At 37.9% G+C, this 19,487-nt stretch overlaps 1 protein-coding gene across 7 annotated transcripts in view; it reads right to left on the bottom strand.

Annotated features, from left to right (window-relative positions):
- Positions 1–218: 218 nt before the first annotated feature.
- Positions 219–19,487, bottom strand: part of eya4 (EYA transcriptional coactivator and phosphatase 4) — a 49,931-nt gene continuing 30,662 nt past the window's right edge. For 2 of the 7 annotated variants that reach the window (XM_032584449.1, XM_032584453.1), the window contains 16 exons: positions 17,351–17,434; positions 16,656–16,733; positions 16,018–16,084; positions 15,791–15,933; positions 13,917–14,060; positions 13,722–13,804; positions 12,427–12,601; positions 10,830–10,966; positions 10,495–10,578; positions 6,430–6,519; positions 5,596–5,654; positions 5,215–5,375; positions 4,843–4,957; positions 4,553–4,674; positions 2,874–2,974; positions 219–841 (listed from right to left, as the gene is read on the bottom strand). In XM_032584449.1, the coding sequence (XP_032440340.1) occupies positions 761–841; positions 2,874–2,974; positions 4,553–4,674; positions 4,843–4,957; positions 5,215–5,375; positions 5,596–5,654; positions 6,430–6,519; positions 10,495–10,578; positions 10,830–10,966; positions 12,427–12,601; positions 13,722–13,804; positions 13,917–14,060; positions 15,791–15,933; positions 16,018–16,084; positions 16,656–16,733; positions 17,351–17,434 (1,724 nt within the window). In that variant the 3' untranslated portion in view covers positions 219–760. Of the gene's footprint in view, positions 842–2,873; positions 2,975–3,055; positions 3,157–4,552; positions 4,675–4,842; positions 4,958–5,214; positions 5,376–5,595; positions 5,655–6,429; positions 6,520–10,494; positions 10,579–10,829; positions 10,967–12,426; positions 12,602–13,721; positions 13,805–13,916; positions 14,061–15,790; positions 15,934–16,017; positions 16,085–16,655; positions 16,734–17,350; positions 17,435–19,487 lie in introns of those variants that run through there. The other 5 variants (XR_004342075.1, XM_032584450.1, XM_032584452.1 and 2 more) reach the window with 5 other exon arrangements.

Genomic DNA, 19,487 nt, shown 5'->3' with positions numbered 1-19,487 from the left:
CACTTAGAGGCAGGTTGCTGTATGTTAAGCATCTTCTACATAGAACTGCACTGGATCCATGTCAGGGTTACATGCTTTGATCAATAATTCAAAGATTGTACTTTGAAATGCTTATTACGTTATTAAAGGGTTTGTGTTTGTCACTTGAACACTATTGTGTTGCTAAGGAAAGGAGTCGTTCGGAAACACAAATTAAAAAAAGAAGCCAGACCCAAAGATCAAATCCTTACAATTTAATTTCTGACAAAACCCAAAACATCCACTGTCCTTGAAATTTATTGGAAATAATTTACATAAGTTTTTACCACAGATTGCAATTTTAGAGCAAGTTAACCGCCAGGAAGAAAACCTTAGAAAAACATGTCCCCCGTTATACATTATGGACTCTACAGATTCCTTCAGATTAATAATTTGCAGGGGAAGGTACATTTCAGGTGAGACGTCTTCCTTTTGCCCTCTGTGCTGAAAAAAGAATCTTGAACAGAAAGATCCCAGAAAGTCTTCATCCTTGGGTTCCCAGTTAAGCTGCATGAACAAAACCTCTCACTTTTTACATATAGATATAGATCCAGAGCAGGAGGGCGGAACAGGGCTTCTTTGTCACCTTCAACTTAAGACTGTTTAGAGTTCATCAATCCAGACGTTCAAAAAGACAGGAGAAAGAGAGATCAAACCATTGCAGTCTAACGTGTTCTTAAATAGTTGTACAAAAGGCTGCTTGTTTCCATCAACATTGCATGAGTCCATTTCGCTGTGGTAGTTACAGGTATTCGAACTCCAGTGCTTGGTGTAACGCCAGCAGGTCAGAGTGACTGGATATCCTCCAGAAAGGCATGTTGTGCTGTGAAGCAGACACACAAGGTTAAAACCAGAAGCTGTTTCCATGGCTGCTTACCACCACCTCAACTCATGCAAGCTACGCTACTGTAGCTTGGAACGGCTTACTATGCAATGGCACCACAAACAAAACCCATGCAGTACTAACATTAGTGGGAAATGTGCTTGTCACCTTCTGCTCGGGGAGTTAATTGAAAGTAGTTCTGGCGGATATCGGGGAGCCAATGTGTTGGAATTCACCAGAAATATTAACTTGAATGTATAACTTAAGTCAAAATAATTGTTTTATATTTTTTCTGTGTTGCAGTCTATAAAATGTACACTTTTATGGCTCGTCAAATAAACCTTTAAAATATGCCGATGAATCAAGTCCACAGCCACACTTGCTGCTTTTGATGGTTAAGGCAAAAATAAATTTTGTTCTGCTTTAGAAAAGAAATACAATTCTGAAATTATGCTTTTAACAGTGCATATACATTTCATTAATTTGAAATTAAATATTTAATAAGATATTGAAATAAATGCGTCATTGAAATTATACATTTATTGGATACATTTTCCGTTTTACTTAAATTGACACACATTGTTTAATAACTTGAGTATTGAATAATCAGCGTATGGCCTATAAGATAGTTGATGACTACACCTAATAAACAGAAATCATGCTAGGTTCTGTTCTCAATATAAAATCCAGCACATAACACAATCCCAGATGTATATATTTTTTTAAAGCCTAAGTACTACATTAAAGTTCTATGCTCATTAGATGCTTAGCTTTCAGCAACTGAGTGGAAACTAAATCTTCACTGCACACGACTTCATGTTGAAAACAGAACCATTGAATTTCCAAGACACTGGAAACTGTCTCTGGAGCGTCTTTTAATTTTAACTTACAAAAAAAGTGACAAGAAAACAACCCAGTCTTTAAAATAATCCCAGCTCCAAGCATCAAAAATAAAATCTGAAGCTGGAAGGATTTGTATTCAGAAAGAAAACATCTCTAATTTAACTAGAGTAAACCAGTTCTAACAATGTTTTTTTTTACTTGTAATTTCTTCTTGTAGTAAATTATAGCAGAAGTCAAAACACGCATTACATCACTGGAACAAAAGCAGCATATTTAGGCTAAACACGTATGTTCAAAGCTTGGCTACTGTGTATACTTGGGCAGGATATCACTTAAATTTTTATCAGACACATGTTCCAAATGTTAACTTAAAAATATAGTTTGTGATGCTACAAGCACTGGTTAGTGGTCGGTACGACCTCGATTAAAATACCACTGTGTGAACATACACTCACAAAACATTCATGATCTGAAAGTTTTTACTTAAAGAAGCAACATTTATTCCTACAACTGCAGTTAAAATATTATTCCCAATCTTTATCATCTCACGATACATGGTAGAGTTAAGAAACAATATAAACAACTACATTTTTGCTTTTCTGCTTTTGACAAAACAACACAAGTTTGAGAAGTTTTTGGTTTATTCCAGTGCATTTGATTAGTCTCAGGTGTGAGTAGGTTGCATTCTCGTTTCAAAATGGAAAAGCCGTAGGTTTTGCCAATTGTTTCATTGCTAACTGCTATTAGCAAAACCAGGCTGTAGCAATGTGTTTCTCTCTCATTTTTGCCTTTAAGCACAAAGAGAACATGGTTAATATGACACAAACAAGTAATTTAGTAATAAACTGAATTACTTGTCCATTCAGGCCTGCTTGGTAAACTCTTAACTTCATTGGACGTGCTTGTATTTCTGACTCGTGTTGTTTTTAAAACTGTAAACCAGTCTCTTGCTAAAAGTGCCAAAGCATACTCAATTATCCAAGCTTTGCTCTTCAGTATTCACTCTTAACAATTGCAATGAAGTCATCCCAGCACACTGTTAAACAAAGAAGCCAGTCGACCAGAGAAAGTCAAAGACCAACACAAAAACCGCTGCAGCAAAGAAAGGCAGGTTTTGTCCAATCAGAGCTCACGCTGTGCAGAGTTGGCGGATTGGAGGGATCACGCGGTGAGGTTGCGGTTCCATTACCTTTTTGGCCGCCTGTTCCTCTTCCACACCGTCCCCAATTACAACATACACTACTTTCCTGCCAAACCTTTGCATTATGCGCTCAAAGCAACTCTCTTTTCCTGCAAAAAACAAATGAACAAGGGGGAAGGAAGGAGGGTAACATGGTCAGAGGGGTCAAAGTTCAGAAGCTGTTTGTTTACCTGGCTGGCGGCATGCTCTTCATCCTTTCCATCGCCAATCACAACATATGTAATGTTAGTGCCAAAGCGGGAGACTATACGCTCAAAACAGCTCTCTTTGCCTGGAGACAAACAGACGGCTTTCACAGGTTTTTCATTTGTTTAGATAGATATAAAAACACAGGAAGGATGCATCCAGATACATAGATTAAAGAAACACTTCTTCTTTTCGTGGGATGCCATATTTTTAATCAATTGGAAACATAAAAAATAGCAACTGAACACACTGGTATTGGGTTTTAGCTGACTTTCTCATGATTTTGTTACTCCTCTTTAGAATCCTTAATTAAGAAAAGGAACATCCAGTGTGAAATTATTGCCTTATTTACACAGCTTTTCTTCTTCAGTCTCGTCTTACTGTCATATTATTTTTGCTTTTTCCCCAAATTATTTTCTATTCTTCCTATTTTCTCTACTTAAAAATATTCATCTTGGGGTTTTGTTTTGCTTACTCACTCAAAGAAAGTGTAGATTATTATACTCTGTGTACTCTTCTCCTTTGAACACTCATTCATCTCTCTCTCTATATATACAGTATATATATATATATATAAATTCCTACTGTCTGATTTTATGTTTTCAAATGCAAAGATTATATTAAGACTTAGAAAGTGATGGATATTTAAGTTTCTCAGTGGCAGCATCTGAAACACATTGCTTTCCAGCAGGACATCATGAAAAAAAAAAAGTCAGCGAAGATAAGAGACTTGTGGGCCCACAAAAATATTACTTCAGTCAAACAATTGTATGCAAGAATAAATGAGTCCCACTAACATAACATTCAGGAAGTAGAAGGTTTCAGTGCCCCATAAATGAACGTTTTGGTGCAAAAACCCCATAAGAAAAGCAAAAGACTGTGAAGATACAAATCAACGCTGGTAAGAGATGTCATTATTCAAAATGAAACAAATCCTAAATCTACTGAGATAAACTGAAAATACAAAACAATAAGAACATCCTAACTGACCTAAAACATTAAAGGTTTGGTTTGATTTAATGTCAAACAAAAGAAGAGAATCTGACTTGTAGTGCAGCGCATATAGATATCTGATTTTAAATGTAAATTTGTATCCAACATTTTTTTAATCCCACTACCAGTCATTTTTAAACTTTTTTTGCTGTAAATATGAGCATGTCTAAATCAGTATAAATTTTTTGTACCTTTTTCTCAATGTAAAAACCCAACAGACAATTCCTTACTTGAATTTTTAAGAGTGGCTTTTCTTGTCATTTTTACACAGCAGGGAAACAGGAAGTTTACTGGTTGTTACTTAAAAGTCCACAGACAGCTAAAGAAATAAAGTATGACATAAAATAATTAACATAATAGATACCCGTTATTGAACTCTAAAGTTTCTCATATTTTACGTTCCGTGTTATTTGATGTAAGCCAGGCAGAATGTGTGTGGTTGTTCCTGTGTGTATATGCGTGTGGGTGTGTGTGTGTGTGGTTCTTACCTATTTTTGTAGCACTGTAAATGTTTTCAATGGGGAAAACCGATCCAAGACTATACAGAAGAACCTTCGCCAGCGCCGGTATGAGCTGCGTCGTTGTTACCAAAACATTTACACAGTTACTCCTGCAGGCGAGAGGGACATGAAAGCACCATTAAGGGATAACAGAGTCAAACTATTGAATAAATGCATTTTTAAAGAAAAAAATTATGCTCTTCGAATCAGCTGCATTGTATCAACCGTCTTCAGCAGGAAGAAAAGATTGCTCAGTATTTGAGTGAAAGAGTGCAAACCTTGAGCTTATGATGGACAAGGACTTGAGTGCGTGGGTGAGCCAGGAATCAGTCAGAGCCTCCACCTCTGCTCTTAGCTGCAGCCAGGCATCTCTCTTAGCAGGGCCCAGCAGACCTTTAACACAACAAATTAAATGTTTGGCGTAAATGTTTTCTTTTCTTTCTTTTTTTTTTTTTTTTTTTTTTAAGAATCCAGCATTAAAAGAATTGTTCTACCCTGGAAAAAGAACAATTCAAAATGAAACCCCAGAAAGATACATTAGATTTATGCCAGTGATGAGTGTGTGTGAAGAAGAAAGAAAAAAAAATACCCTTCATGAACAATGTCTCCTTTCAACTAGTGACCAAGAGATTCCATGTTAATTGGCTTACCCCCTACATTGTTTTTGTATGTGCTATACAACTCTTTGACCCGTCGGTAGCGGAAGGCCAGCTTCCTCATCCAGTCGACCCCACCGCGGACCCCCGTAGCCAGGCACAGGTTGGCGCTGGTTGCAGCTGCATGGAAGCCATCAGTTGCAAAACTGTAAGTACTGTCAATAATAATGATATGTTTTATTTAAAAAGTCTGCTCTGTTAGAAAAAAATGCTTAATTATTAGTCATGAAAAGTGATGTGCATGAAGCAATTTAAAACGACTTTTAGGAACCAGTGAGCTAATAAAAGACAGAGTTTCATCCAGGACAAAGGGAGCTACATGCAGTAGCTCCCTTTTTTTTTTTTTTGCAGGACAGTTAAATATTACATAATCACCTTAAGTCTTGGCCATTGTCATCTGATGACACATCATCAATATGTACCTGATCACATTCCTGCATTCAAACACAAACACATAAATGACACAATTACAATACATAGGACAGTGACTTTCAAAATGTTATGCCACATTTGATCCCCATCCGTCAGAACTGATGGATGAGGATAAATTCAAAACAATACCAGAAGATAACTTGCTAAAGGTCAAAGTTCAGACAAGTGCAGCTTGAACCAACAGGAATTTCAACAGGAATTTGTAAAGCACACAGCCGGAGTTACAGTAGCATGGTCTAAATCAAAACATAATGGTCTTCATATTGTTTGTGTCAAAATAGCCCAATCAAAGTTCTGTTCAAATTTCAACTGTGAATATGTGACAAGACTTGAAAATTGCTGTTCACAGATTATGCTTATGCAATCCGTCTGAGCTTCAGTTACTTTGCAAAACAAAATAAAAAATCCTCCAAATTTTCAGTCACACAGACCCTACCTTTCAGATATTTATTTGTAAATTTAAAACAATGAAAATAAATAAATGCAAACTTCTTTTTCATTCCTTCTCAGTTCGTCTCTAAATTATGTTTTGTTTTAGCCTAAAAATCCCAGTAAAGTACATTAAAATGTGTCTAAAGTTATTGTTTTTTCTGGAGAGCCCTGCACATACAGTATAGTTAGCATTGAAATAAAGTTAGTGGGGTTTTTTTAAACCACAAGAGGGCAGTAGTAGTATATTAATACATAAAATGTCTGACGTATGCCCTTGTGCTAAATTCATAGGCCAGTCATCTTACATATATGTTTTTGTTTAATTGTTTTTGTGTTATCACTCACCTCCAGGTCATTAAAGAATAAATGTGTGTCAGCCATGTTGAAGATCATCTCTTCCATCCGCAGACCAAGTGTGACTGCCATAGGAGGGTCCTAATAAGCATAAAATACAACAATATTAAAAAGAACAATTTTATCATCTCCAGTCCAGTCGAAAAAAAAAAAAAACTAAACAAAAACATTTTACAATCAGCACACTTTTCCAATTCACACCTCTGCCCTCCACCCACTGCTGGAGTTGGTACATTCTGCTCATCACACCAGACAGTGACAGACAAGCTGCACTTGCCCTGTCCCATCAACATTCCTAAAACTTGCAGTGGGGGGAAAAAGGAGTGATCAAAATCAAGTGTGTGCGTCCCCTCCTGTGCGCACTGCAGAGTCGGTACCCTCGGAGGCAGATGCTTTAGTTTATTTGGTATGCGAATGGTTTGCGTGTGCGCGTGTGTGTGTGTGTTTGGGAGAACGCAGTCTGCCCTGCCAGCCCGGGGGCTCAGCTGCAAAAACCATCATCTGTGATGGGTCAGCGCGGGTCGACAGCTTGCTGCACAATTCGCTGACACTATCAGATGACTAGAATAGAAAGATACTTACAGGAGGGTGAGTGAAAGTTAAAAAGAGGGAAACTTGCACAGACAACATTTGTGAGGCTGAGAATAAGTAGAAAAATAATGAAATATACAAGAGTACTGAGTTTACTCACTTTTGAGTCAGTAAAATTATAATTATTTAAATGGAGAAATGGCCAACTACGTGCTTTGTGTTCTCCATTAAAGTCCAAACTGTTTCATCTTTTGTTAAAAATGTTTCCTTCCCTCATAATCTTAAAAGAAGAACTTTTAAGTTCAATTGCACGTTGCATCAAGCTCCATCTGAGACATAAAGAGTTTGATATAAATGTGACTGATGTCCCAAAAACCTGTTTATTAGAGTGAATTTATGTCTTATAGTTTCTCAATCAGTAGAGTAAATGATATTTTGGGATTGATGCAAACAAGAGCCAGTTATTTAAATTAATAGAAGATGAGAAAATGCTAAGCACATTTCTCAATCCAAAACATTGAATTATCATAAATGTTTAGTCCTAATAAATGTTTCCAATAGCAAACAACCCAGTTTTAGTTTACTCTCTCAAGAAATGAAAGGTTGGGGGTCACCAGTTGCTCATGCATTTCCTCTTGAATCAGTTCAGTTCAAGTATCTGAACTTGATTTTAAAATGTTGCTTTTAAAATAGCACAACTCCAATTTCCAGCTCTTCCAAACAAAATCTATGTAGTTTGAAATAATAAAGTGTATCATTCCTATCATCTTGAAAAAATGTGTTTGAGCTGAGCAAAACAAGTGTCCTCTTTCTTAACGTTGAGCCTTGTAAACTATTTTCTATGTTTACTTTTTGTAGGCTTGCATGAACAAGGATGATTGTTTTTTCATACTTAGATGTTGTTGGGCCCAATACTTTTTGGACAAAAAAAAGTATTTAGTTTGACAAAGATATGATGTATTTTCATCATCTGGATAAATCCAATTGTTCAGCTATGATTGGAGACAGACATTAACTTAAAAGACAAAAACCTATGTTCTACCAATCCTTCTACACATTAAATAACTTTGGGGGTCTTTATTTACTTTTAAGCTTAATATAAAAAGTAAACTTTATCAAAAATGCACAGAAGATCGGAAAAAGCACAATAAAAAGCTATTGCACAAAATTGCTGACATTAATATTATTGTTAGTGTTATTTTTATTTAATCCAGAATAATACTACTATCCTAAAGGTATAGTGGCTGGTTTACGGGATGTTTTAGAAAACCTTAAGTTTAAAGGTAATCCTAATTCACCTGAAGTGGGTGTGATAAGGTTGTAGCCTTAACACGAGGTCAGCCTAGCCAGTCCTGTTGTATATTTGTTAATGACCAGGCCATGCTGGTGTGTGTGGGTAACATGTCATGGATGTGCTGCCACTTCAATAATAAACCACCAACCACCACACTGAGGCAATTTTGTATATGCCCACAACAGTTGGAAACCTCTCACAACTTGTTATGCCTAACGGAGAGTGCATTGAGTTAACAGTACACCCCAAAAGACATTGAGTCAATCTCATTACCAGATTGCAGACCTCAAGCTAAAATTTTTCCTGATTGTTTCTCCACAATAAGTGTGGGAGAAACCAAACTGGATCAACCACTAAGTCCACATGTGTTTCCATGTCTCACCCCCACACTCACCAATTTACAACTCATCAGGACGTTTCTCATACCCATTAAATGTAATTTGCCAAACATTAAATGAGAGAGGGGGGGAATACTGCATGAATGCAAAGTACTTCTGTGCCCACAAAACTGCATCTGTAAAACTTCTGAACTGCCAGGGGTTTCATGCCAGTTTGGCCTTACACTGTGTGTGTGGGGGTGTGTGGGTGTGCGTGTGTGTGTGTGTGTTCTGCCAGTTTTTGTTTTACTGCCAACAGGATCAGGATATTAGACCTGAGCAGGTTTTAAAAGCCTTCATAGGCTGGCTGCTAGCTGTAGTTGTGCACACAAGAACAACGTCGCCCAGTAAATAAATGTAACCTGGGCCACAAAGCATGATCCAAGATCAGAGCCAGGAGCTGTTAAAATAAAGGGAAGTATAAACAGTGTAGCTGGTGTGTGATAAAGTGAGACCACCAAATAAGTTTAGAGAAAATTGAAATAAGCATTACTCAAAGTAAGAAATTAGCACATAATTTTCATTGGTTGTGATTAAACTAATGAAGGCATTGACAGTTATAAATAGCTTCATTTAAAGACTAATTTTACTGTGTACGTGATCATAAATTGACCGTGACATTCCTGGAACTTTTAATGTAACATAAGTAATCTACTGAGAGAAATAAAGGCACATCGAGGACTCATTCTGTTATTTTTGACTACATTTTGTGTAATCTTGGACTCTCGTCTCAGAGCTGGTGAATTTTCCTTCAAACTGCTCTCAGGGCAAAACAGGACCAGGTGCTCACTTAGCGTTAGCTCTGTTTCCACTGCCAAAAAAGCAGTGCTTGACATAGAAATGCTATGTCAAGCACTTTCACCTCTACAATAGCATAAGCTCCAGACACACAATCAATGTATTGCATAGAGCTATTATTACAGTTTAACAGATTTTGACTGCGTATGTGTGTGTGTGTAAACATTGTGTTTTAATAATCGCCAGCTGCTTTAAATCAGCATGTGTAGCTCATGTTTGCAGCAGTGTTTATAAATTCCAATTAGTTAAAAATTAGTCTGGTGATAATATAACAGTTATTGTGGATAAACGATGTTTTGCAACTTGAACTTTTTACATTTAATCAAATTAAAACCTCAAAAGTCGTTGTATTATGTTAGTATTTTATGAAGTGGACCAACATAAAGCATCCCATTAATGAGAAGTGAAATTAACGTTAGACTTTATTTTACAAAAATAAAAAAATAAAAATATCTATAGAGCACTTATGTGTTCATCCTTCTTAAGTTAATACTTTTAAAGAAACACCTTTTTTTTTTTGCTGTATTTACAGTGGCTGTTTTTGCTAACTGTCAGTTTTTTCCCATAAAATAACCTCGTGATAAAATCCATCTTCCTATAAACTCTGACCACATTTTCTGTCTGTTAAAGAAAAGCGTTCCTGCAGCATGATGCTGCCACCACCATTTTTCTTCCCACCACCCAAAGCATCTTACATGTAAGCCAAAAAGTAAAATGCTAATCTCATCTGACCAGAGCAACTTCCTCCTTCCTTTGTCTACAAGACAATGAAAAAAGGATCCAAAATTTAATGTAAGAGAAGGCTTTAGTACGCCTTTGTACAAGATCTGGTCAAACCAGTTCATAACTGCATTTGTAATAGGACCAGTGTATGGAGTCTATAGTGAGTCTATTAAAGTAGGAAAGTTCTATCAGCGACAGATAGGCATGTCTTTAACATTTTATCTATTTTCCCCCAAGCTGACTGAGATCGTTCAGTCTGGATGGAAAGATTTTCCCAGCAGAAACTGACAGTGATGTAATTCTATTAGATTATGAAAACGGTGTCATACGTACCTTGCCATATTTCTGTGCATAGGAGCCTGTGAGCAAAGAATGGAAGACGATGATCGTCTCATCGAGATCCCACACAAACACTCTCTGCAGAACCAAACGAAAGAGATAAAGTGTTTCACAACAACCAAAAAAAAAATGTAGAAAAAGTTTTGCCTGTATATTTTTATTGTACAAGACACTAAAAACTGTTCCATGTCCCTTTCCTTTGTACTGTAGTCAACAGTAAGCAGGTTGGATAAAAATCAAATGAAATACCATATTTCCATTGAGATTTGAATAGATTGTTTATTCAGAACTCCAAGTACTCTGTGAGAGCGAGTTCCTTAGTTCTTTACCTCCAGGTCACTGTCAGGGGGAGGAGAAGGGTTGTTTTTGCGGCCCCTGCCGCGAGACTTGGACCCCCCACTCCGGCAGGCTCTATCGTCCAGCTCTTTGATGGGCGTGGAGGGGCTCTGCACTGTATCAAAGTCCCCTGAGAGCGAGTACAGACACAGAAAATGTGCTTGAAACATTTCATATTTGGAAATCCTCCCAAATCTCCCTCAAAACTACACAAGCAATCAAACTATGTCCAGTGCATTGGAAAGTAATAATGTGGTTAGAGCTGATTTCACAAGTGTTCTGTTGCTCTAAATCAGACTTGTACAGCCTGTCAAATTTAATAATTCAATGTAATTGGAACGCCAGGTCAACTTAAAAGAAAGCAGGAAACCCAAAAAAGAACTATTGGTCGTTTCGACAAATTTTGGGATAACGGGAACATGTGAAGGTTTAGCAAAATGGGAAAGACAAAACTTATGCGATCTGATTGTTCTTGCATAGATACTGCATGTGTGTCTGCAAAGGAATACAGAAGAATGCACACAAAGACACACACACATTCTTCCACACGAGCACGCCCTCCCACTGCCATATGCTCCTACTGCTGCCTGGTAACTAGAACCAGACCTTAAGCCTCGACTCTCATATTGTTATGTCTCAATCTGAGTGGAAAGGGAGAGTGTGGGAGTGGGGGTGGATAACAAAGACACACACTACATGTGACGGACGACAACAACAATAAGAAAAAGAACAGATACACACTGGAGCTGCTTGGGTAGAGGGAGATTGAGGAAAAATTGAGAAAGCTAAAGAAAGGGAAAAAGTCAGTGACAGCAAGAATGATAAGCTTTTCTAATCAGTGATTCTGAATTCCGGCCAAGACAAACCAAGTCAAACAAGGAAAAAAAGAAGAAAGCCGTGCAGTTGAATCTAAAGTTATGTTTTTAGGCACAGTTTGGTATATTTTTAGCACACACATGCATACATGTACAATATTTAGCATTAGTTGATTGGGAATAAAAATGTGACCCAGTGGTTAGACCATGGTTTTGATCTTTGTTAATTTAACTTTTGGGCTTTTCTGCAACTTTTGTTGCAATGGATTACAATAATCTTGTTGACTCGAACAACTTGTTGACACGGCACCACCTGAACATAAAGTTGTTATTAAATACTTTTCTCTTGACTGATTTAAATTGTTCTTCCTCTGCAGCCCCTATCTTTTGAGGGGCACCTCAGTGATTCCTCTCAACGACTCTACATTTGTAGATGCTGCCTCTTTAAACTATTTTGCCAGAGGCGTCATATCTTTTTTTTTTTTGCACATCATATCTTGATCTGTCTAATTATTAAATTTTGCTGCAAAAATCCACTTGAAACCTTATCAACATAAAGATCTGGAAGGGTGTGAAGAAGTGTCTGGTTCCCTAATTTTTTGCACGCTTCAGAATTTCAGAACATCATATCAATTTAAATGTTAGTTGTAGACAAAACAAGTAGACACAAAATGCATCAAAATCTTGTCTTGCTGCCTCTCTTGTTTCATACATTTTGATTTAGCTCAACTATAAAGCACTTTGAAACTCAGATGTATTAAGGAATCTTGCAAACCTGGGTGAATCTCAGCAGCCTGTCCGGTCATGGCAGGAGCGGGATCCTGCAGCTGATAGGCTGCCGTAGAGCCGGTGCCATCCACGCTGTTGGAGGTCATGTACGACCCATAAGTGGAGGGGGAGTAATACTGCGCATACTGGTTTTGGCCAAACGTCGTGTACGAGGGATAATCCTGCAGATGATAACACTGATTGTGAACACATAAAGACAAGGAGTACAAGAAGCAACATGCTTCAGTTTCCAGGAAACGGCCCAGACGTACTTCAGAGAGCAGATTTTACTAGTGTTCCCTCTCATTTCTCTAATCCTTCATTCCCTCCAGTCTTTATTTTATATTCCAGAGACAATCAAAGCCTTGCGCTTCTCCATTTAAATGACCAAGTGGAGATGGGCACTTTTATGACTCAGCTCTCTAAAACTGTCAGTACATCCATCTCTGGAAGTCTTTATAAACTGCAGCATACCACATAAATGCACGTAAACATTCTTGCACAGATGGTGTGTAGTCAAAGAGAGAGTTGTACGCAAGTCTGTTCTCATATTCTACAATGTGGACGGACTTAATTGTTTTCTGCCAGACTCCAGTCCCTCCTTTTGGTCTTGTGCTTTTTTTTTTCTTTTATTCAGTAAAGTGTTTCCAATATGCAAGGGAACATTTTGCTAGCTCACATTGAAATTGATCACCTAATCATAAACTTTAACCAGTTTGACCATAGCCTTAAAATAGGTTACATTAAACAATTTGTCATTTTTTTAATGATAAACTGATTTTATCCTCAAATTGGTGCCGTATCCCCTGAGTGTGGGCATTAAATCAAAACGATCGTCACGACTTGAGAAATACAAGCGCACGCCCACACACAAACACACTCCACCCATATTGGCCAAACTTTGGTCTTTTATTAACAACCACATCTATCAAAAGACAGACATTAAAATCATCTTATTAGCATTTTAGTACTAGAATACCATTTATCATGTGGACATGAATAAATATTGCAGGACTAAGCATTTTTTAACTGAGGCTAATTTTCTACTTCTTTCAAATGTTTCCCCAGGTTGCAAAATTGGTGTAAGGCTTTATTTCTTCATTCTGCCGCAAAAGAACAAATCACTTCGGTTTTCAAATATCTTGCAATTTAAATGACGCAAAATACTTTAGTTTTATTACAGACATCAAATCTGTCAAACAATTATGTATAGTTATGGAGGACCATTTGTCTTATTGTGTGCTGGAAAGCGAATGCTGATGTACTAGATTGATAAATACTGTGTGTATGTTTGTATAGTACCTGCTGTGTGGCAGTGTAGTTGGCAGGGTTGGATACAGAGTTGTTGGTGGCGTAGAGGCCTGACGAAGGAGTGAAACTGGAACCTTTGAAAACAAAATACAAGAACACAAAAAGTGGAACCGAAAGCCTTTGCGAAGAGGTAATCTTATTCCCAGAACCCGCTAGAAAAGAAATATGTATATTCACTGAACTGACCTGGCATCTGATAGGGTGAATAGGCAGTCTGTCCAGGCTGAGGTGTGGTGAAGCCGGGGCTGTAGCTGAGGCCAGTCTGGAGGGGAGACTGACTCTGGGTGAGGCTGCTCTCCGTCTTAATCCCAGGAAGCATCACACCCAGATCTGTGAAGAGAACAAACAAATACTGGTTATGCCATTATCACTTTCACAAAATATCTCTCTTGCAATGAGATTCACAGTAAATCTTTAGTTTTTTTTCTCTCTGCTAGTATCAGTAAAACTGTTGAATGCCTGGTGGAATTTGATGCCTCAGTATGTGTCCTACAGTTTTAACCAGAACCAGAATTTGTCATCGTTAGACTATTAATGAAAGGCCTTGTTGCCCATTGATTAAATAGCCTAAACAATCGAACACCAAAAAAGTCATGTTTTAAAACCAGGTAATTTTGAAATTAATTTAACGCTATTTTCCTTCCGTTTCACAAGGACTCATTATGTTTTTTAATTTTTTCCCTTTGTCAAAAAATGTAAGCTGTTGCATTTTAAAATGGAAGTGAAGTGCAAAGTTAACAAACAGACAAAGTTTTAACGTGTGGAATTAATGTAACAAAATTGTACCAGCTTAATGAAACTATGTATTTATATTTACAATTGCTTAAAATAATGAAACTTATTGTTATTGCATTAAGCCGCTTCAATACAGTGGGAAACAACTTGGAGTTCACTAAATATCAGCTAATTATACCTGTGCTGTGCGAGTTGTTTATGTCAATAATATATTTGGACAATGCTTGTTGTTTGGATGCTCTGGTAAAGTGATCAAACAACTAAAAATAAGATGTTTAATTGTCATAGCAGCAGATGCAGCCACAGTTAAACCATGTTGTTCAAATGGAAATAATAACTTACTTTTTTCCCCTTCTGTCCTGCAGCCCTATGTCTTTACTTAAACATTTGTAGCCAACTATCTCTTTAATTAACAATGAAAAGAGACATATAATTAACTTTAAGAAAATAAGGACAACACATTTTCTTTTATAAAGGCAAGCCTATGAAGCATGTGCTAGCTTCTACTGTTGAGTTATACCAAGGTTTTAAAAGTTATGATTTCAAAAGCCCTGAAGCCTTCCACTTCTGTCCTAACCCATGGTATCCAAGTATCTCCAAAGAGTTGTTGGAGAAGGTGATGCTCTTGATGTATGTAGTACACACAAGTGTTGTTGTAGTCCGCCTCGTGACGGTCATGACATGCTAACAGGCCAATTTCTGGGCAACAGAAACAATATTTCACAGAAAATGTTCTGGATGACATCATCAGTTGATGGCAAGCAGTGCTAATACACCTCATTTGCTTTTGCAAAAACTTTTTATATATCTGTCTGGTGGCATGGTTAGAGAGATGGCGATAGGATTCTTGCCCATTATCATCAATGGTAGCGATGGTTTGAACTTCCTTCTTCTCTCTCTGCTCTCTGTAAATTTGTAAATAGTTCAGGTTCTACTAGAACTTTTGAGATGCTAATCACATGCTTTCATTTGTGAAAACAATACCTTGTTGCCACGGTTATGCATCATAACAACTATCCAGAAGTAAAGAAGTAAGAACAAAAAACCTCCTAGCTGCACAGCTTCCAAAACCACAAGGAATAATTGTCTAAACATGAAATGCCTCAACCAAAAAAATGAAATTACGAGCAAAAGCCTACAAAAAGAACAAATGAGAACTAACGTAACAGAGCAACTCCAACATTCTGCCACCATGCCTAACCTAATTCTAGCATTACAGATAACCCTCCCTCACCTGTTGTTGCTTAATCTCTGGCTGTAAGATGCCTACAACCCATTTCACACCCATCTAAGTTTTAGTAAATTTTAGTGCCTGTTGTTCATACCATAAGTGGAGAGTCCGTAGGCCTGTCCTGTCTGTGAGTAGGCTGTATAAACGGTTGACTGCTGCATGCTGCTGAACTGAGGCTGGCCAGCGTATGTTGGCATTGCAGGAGCCGGTGGTGTGGAGAGGATGTGAGGATAGGGCCTGGGAAAACAGAGGTGAGCTTATAGACAACTCTACCTCATCAAAAATGTGTTTGAAAGAAAAAGAAAAAGCAAGCAAACTTACTTTGACGGGTAGAGCGAAGGAGAGTACTGATGGGCCGAACGAGGGCTGTATCCGCTGCTGGTGATTACTGAAAGCAGTAAAATAATCCCAAACAAGAAAGTTTGAAACCGGTGTTTAGCTTTGCTTATAATAAAATCCTTCACAACCAGCATAACTCAAGGGCTCTGGCTTATTGGAGCTGAAATGCTATTCCAGTAAACACACAATCTGAAGCATTTTGAATGGAGAAAAGTCAAGTTCTCCACTGCAGAGAGAGTCCACAAAAAAAAAAAACCCTTGCAGAGGGCCTCACAGTGAAACACAATGTCTTTTTGTGGTCATTGAGATGTCAGAGCGCAGTACTGACAAACACCCCGCTACTTTTAAGCGCTCTCGCAAATGCTTTGTGTATCCGCGTGTGGGCTTTGCAGTGTAAAAGAACCACAGGTCTGTTTGTGATTCTGAAAAAAAAAAAAGACAAACGTGAAAATGTCTCTCATCCTTGTGCCAGCCTCTCATGATACAATCCAAGGCCAGACAGCAGTTCAGTGGATTAAAGCTTTCAGCAGGGCTGCCACTGAGCTAAAATGGATGATGACGATATCTATGGGAGACAATGGTTTCATGTGTGTCGAGCTGAAATGCTTGACGTGCTTTACCTGAGCCAGCATATGTGTCCAGTGCTGTGTCGCCTGTCGTGGTGACCGTATCACTGCTATTCAAAGGCTCTGTTTTCACTTGAAAGAATAGGACAAGAAATAGAGTTATAGTTTTAAGCTTATGATGTTACATAAATAAAACAAAAAAAAAAAACATAAATCATGCAGGGTAAAACGCAAATAAACAAATACATCACCATGCAATTCTGCAATTCCAGTGTGTCAACAGAAAGCTCTGTGCAGGGGTTCCCCTTTTTAAAGCTAATCAAAGTTCGCTGTTGAGGGTATCGAGTTTAAATAACTACAACCTAACTGAGCACCTTAATGTACCCGCCTTCCTGTTTTTCATTTAAGTTCCTGAAAATGATAAATACCATGAAATTTGATAATTACGTTTAAAACACAATTATGTACAGAAAACCACCTGGCAAATTTCCCTTCACATCTACTGACTTCCCCTTCGGATCCATGAAAACCGATCCTCTGACCAGTGGGAACCTCTGCAATACTACATTTGAAGACCACACACGCTGTAATAAATTCAGTGTTGGCATGTCAAACACAAACAATACAGTACAGCAAACAAAAGCCAATCAGACCAGGCCCTGGAAGAAAATCATTCTCTACTACACAGACTGACCCTCTTTGCTGTTAATGTAATGCTCTATGAGTTTCACACACATGCTCCTCTGTACCATAGTCCTTGGAACCCGAGGCAGGGGGCGGGCTGCTGCAACCCAGCAGCCAATCAGCCGTGTTTAGAACGGTCATGCTTTCACCTGCAGGAGTGCAAGGCGGGAAGATGGAGAGGATATGATGCAACTAAAACCAGGTGCATGATCCATGGTAGATTATTAACAACTGCATCACACAGATCATGATGAAACATTGGTTTAAAGTACATGTAGAAAAATATGGAATACCTTTTTTTTTGGCTTGACTATTTAAGTTTTGGTTCCAACCTTATGAAACCAAAGGCTAACTTTGAGAAATGTAAGCAAAGGTCGACAAAAAAGTACAATAAGAAGCACAATTTTGGCAAAGAAGACAATTCTTATTGGCGTTGTAAAAGACTCATTGGGAAACATTCTTTGTGTTTACTCATGTTACCCTAATATTACAGGTAAAATTATTATAATTAACACTTAATAATTTAAATTATTTAAGTGTGGCAAATAAGCAAAAACAGAAGGAATCTTTGAGGAGGCAAAAGACTTCATTTCATCATTGTAAAAGTGTCAACTCAAAAAAACTTTAATAGATTCGCCTAGAAGTAAATCTGAGTCATTATGTGGATAAATAAAAGATGGAACCATTTCAGTGGTTTAAAGTGTTGCTGCAAATTGTATAGTTAATATTTTTTACCTGTTTCAAAAAAAGAATGTCAATGTGAACTGAGAGTAAAGGCTGTCTGATGCATCTTTCTCTGCTTCCATCTATGTAAACAATTTCCTCCAAGCAATAAAGAAACCAACTGCAGGACGTGATCACCAATTTAAAACAGCCTGCCTCTTGACCCTCTTTATATATTGCATACGGTTCTTGGTCACTTCTTTGAACATGATTAAAACTCATCAGCGACCATATGAGAACTCCATTTAATTCCGGCCGGCTTCATTAATCCCCTCAGGGAGCAATAGAGCCCAGTGGACCAGCTGTAATGAAGACAAATGAGTTGCTGTGGAGATGGCCCGTGGGCCTGAGTGTTGGCTGATGTCAGGTGAGGGGAATGCTGGTTATGTAGTTTGTTTTGGCTGTCTGCGTGTAGTCCTGACTCTGTCTGCTTTAACTATTAACTGTGAGCTCATCACAAATGACTTGGTGGCGTCTGAATTTGGTGTTAGTCTGCCCGGGCCAATGCTATTAATGTAGCCGCGTCTCTGTTAGCACGTCGAGACGAGCAAACTGCAGGATGAAGCTTTTTCTATTATCATCTGCTATCAAATTGTGGTTAGATCAAAGGATTGTCTTCAATAAAACCCTTAAATCCTGTGTTATTACATTGTCAAACTCCTTTGAAGCCCACTGAGAGAATAGGATAGCAAAGGGTGACGTAAAGGAATGCAAAAAATATATAAATTGTGGAAGAGGGGGGCAAAAAAGGCTGGTGGAGAAAGAAAAGAGAAGAGAAAAGTGCAAGCTAGCGTTGACATCTAAGACAGCAGTGATGCTTTAATGCTCTTGTAGAGGAAATAGTTTCCAGTAGGATTTGGGGCCTGCACTTAAACTCAACACACACACACACACACAGATGCAGTTTGCCAAATGGTTAGCCGAGGAAAGCAGAAGAGCTTTACTGTGTGTTTACACACATTCTGTGGCACTAATGCCAGTGTGTACGTGTGTGCACGCCTACATTTGCATGTGCATGTCTAATGTTTGTCTCCATAAATGTCCTGATCCTGTATTTATCTGTGCATGTTGAAAATCTTAAACACTTTTCTTTTTTTACAACAGGTTTCATGATGTTGAATTCAAATGCTTTTGTTTGAACCAAGTTTCAGTGTGTGGCTTGCATGTGTGTTTTCTATCAGATGGTCTGTAGCTGTTCACAGGGTTTGTGCTTCTGAAAATAAAGTAAGTTTTAAGGTTTTAGGCAGTGAATGCTGAAGTGTTCATTGTAACTTGGTGCTTAACTTCATATCACGCAAAAATACGATCTATCCAGGAGGAAAATTAAGACATTTTTGGCAACCAGGAAAAAAAAATCACATTCTTGTTAAAAGTTTACCGCTACGTTATCATTTTTATTATCTCATTGATCATTTAGGTGGATGTAGAAATTAAGAAACTCCTTTTCTACACAGATAAAATGTACTATAATGCTCTAGT

The sequence above is a fragment of the Xiphophorus hellerii genome, chromosome 15 (assembly GCF_003331165.1).
Source record: "Xiphophorus hellerii strain 12219 chromosome 15, Xiphophorus_hellerii-4.1, whole genome shotgun sequence".
In the NCBI taxonomy this organism is placed as follows: Eukaryota; Metazoa; Chordata; class Actinopteri; order Cyprinodontiformes; family Poeciliidae; genus Xiphophorus; species Xiphophorus hellerii.
Note: the sequence above shows the minus strand (reverse complement) of the source record. Positions and strands in the feature narration are given on the sequence as shown.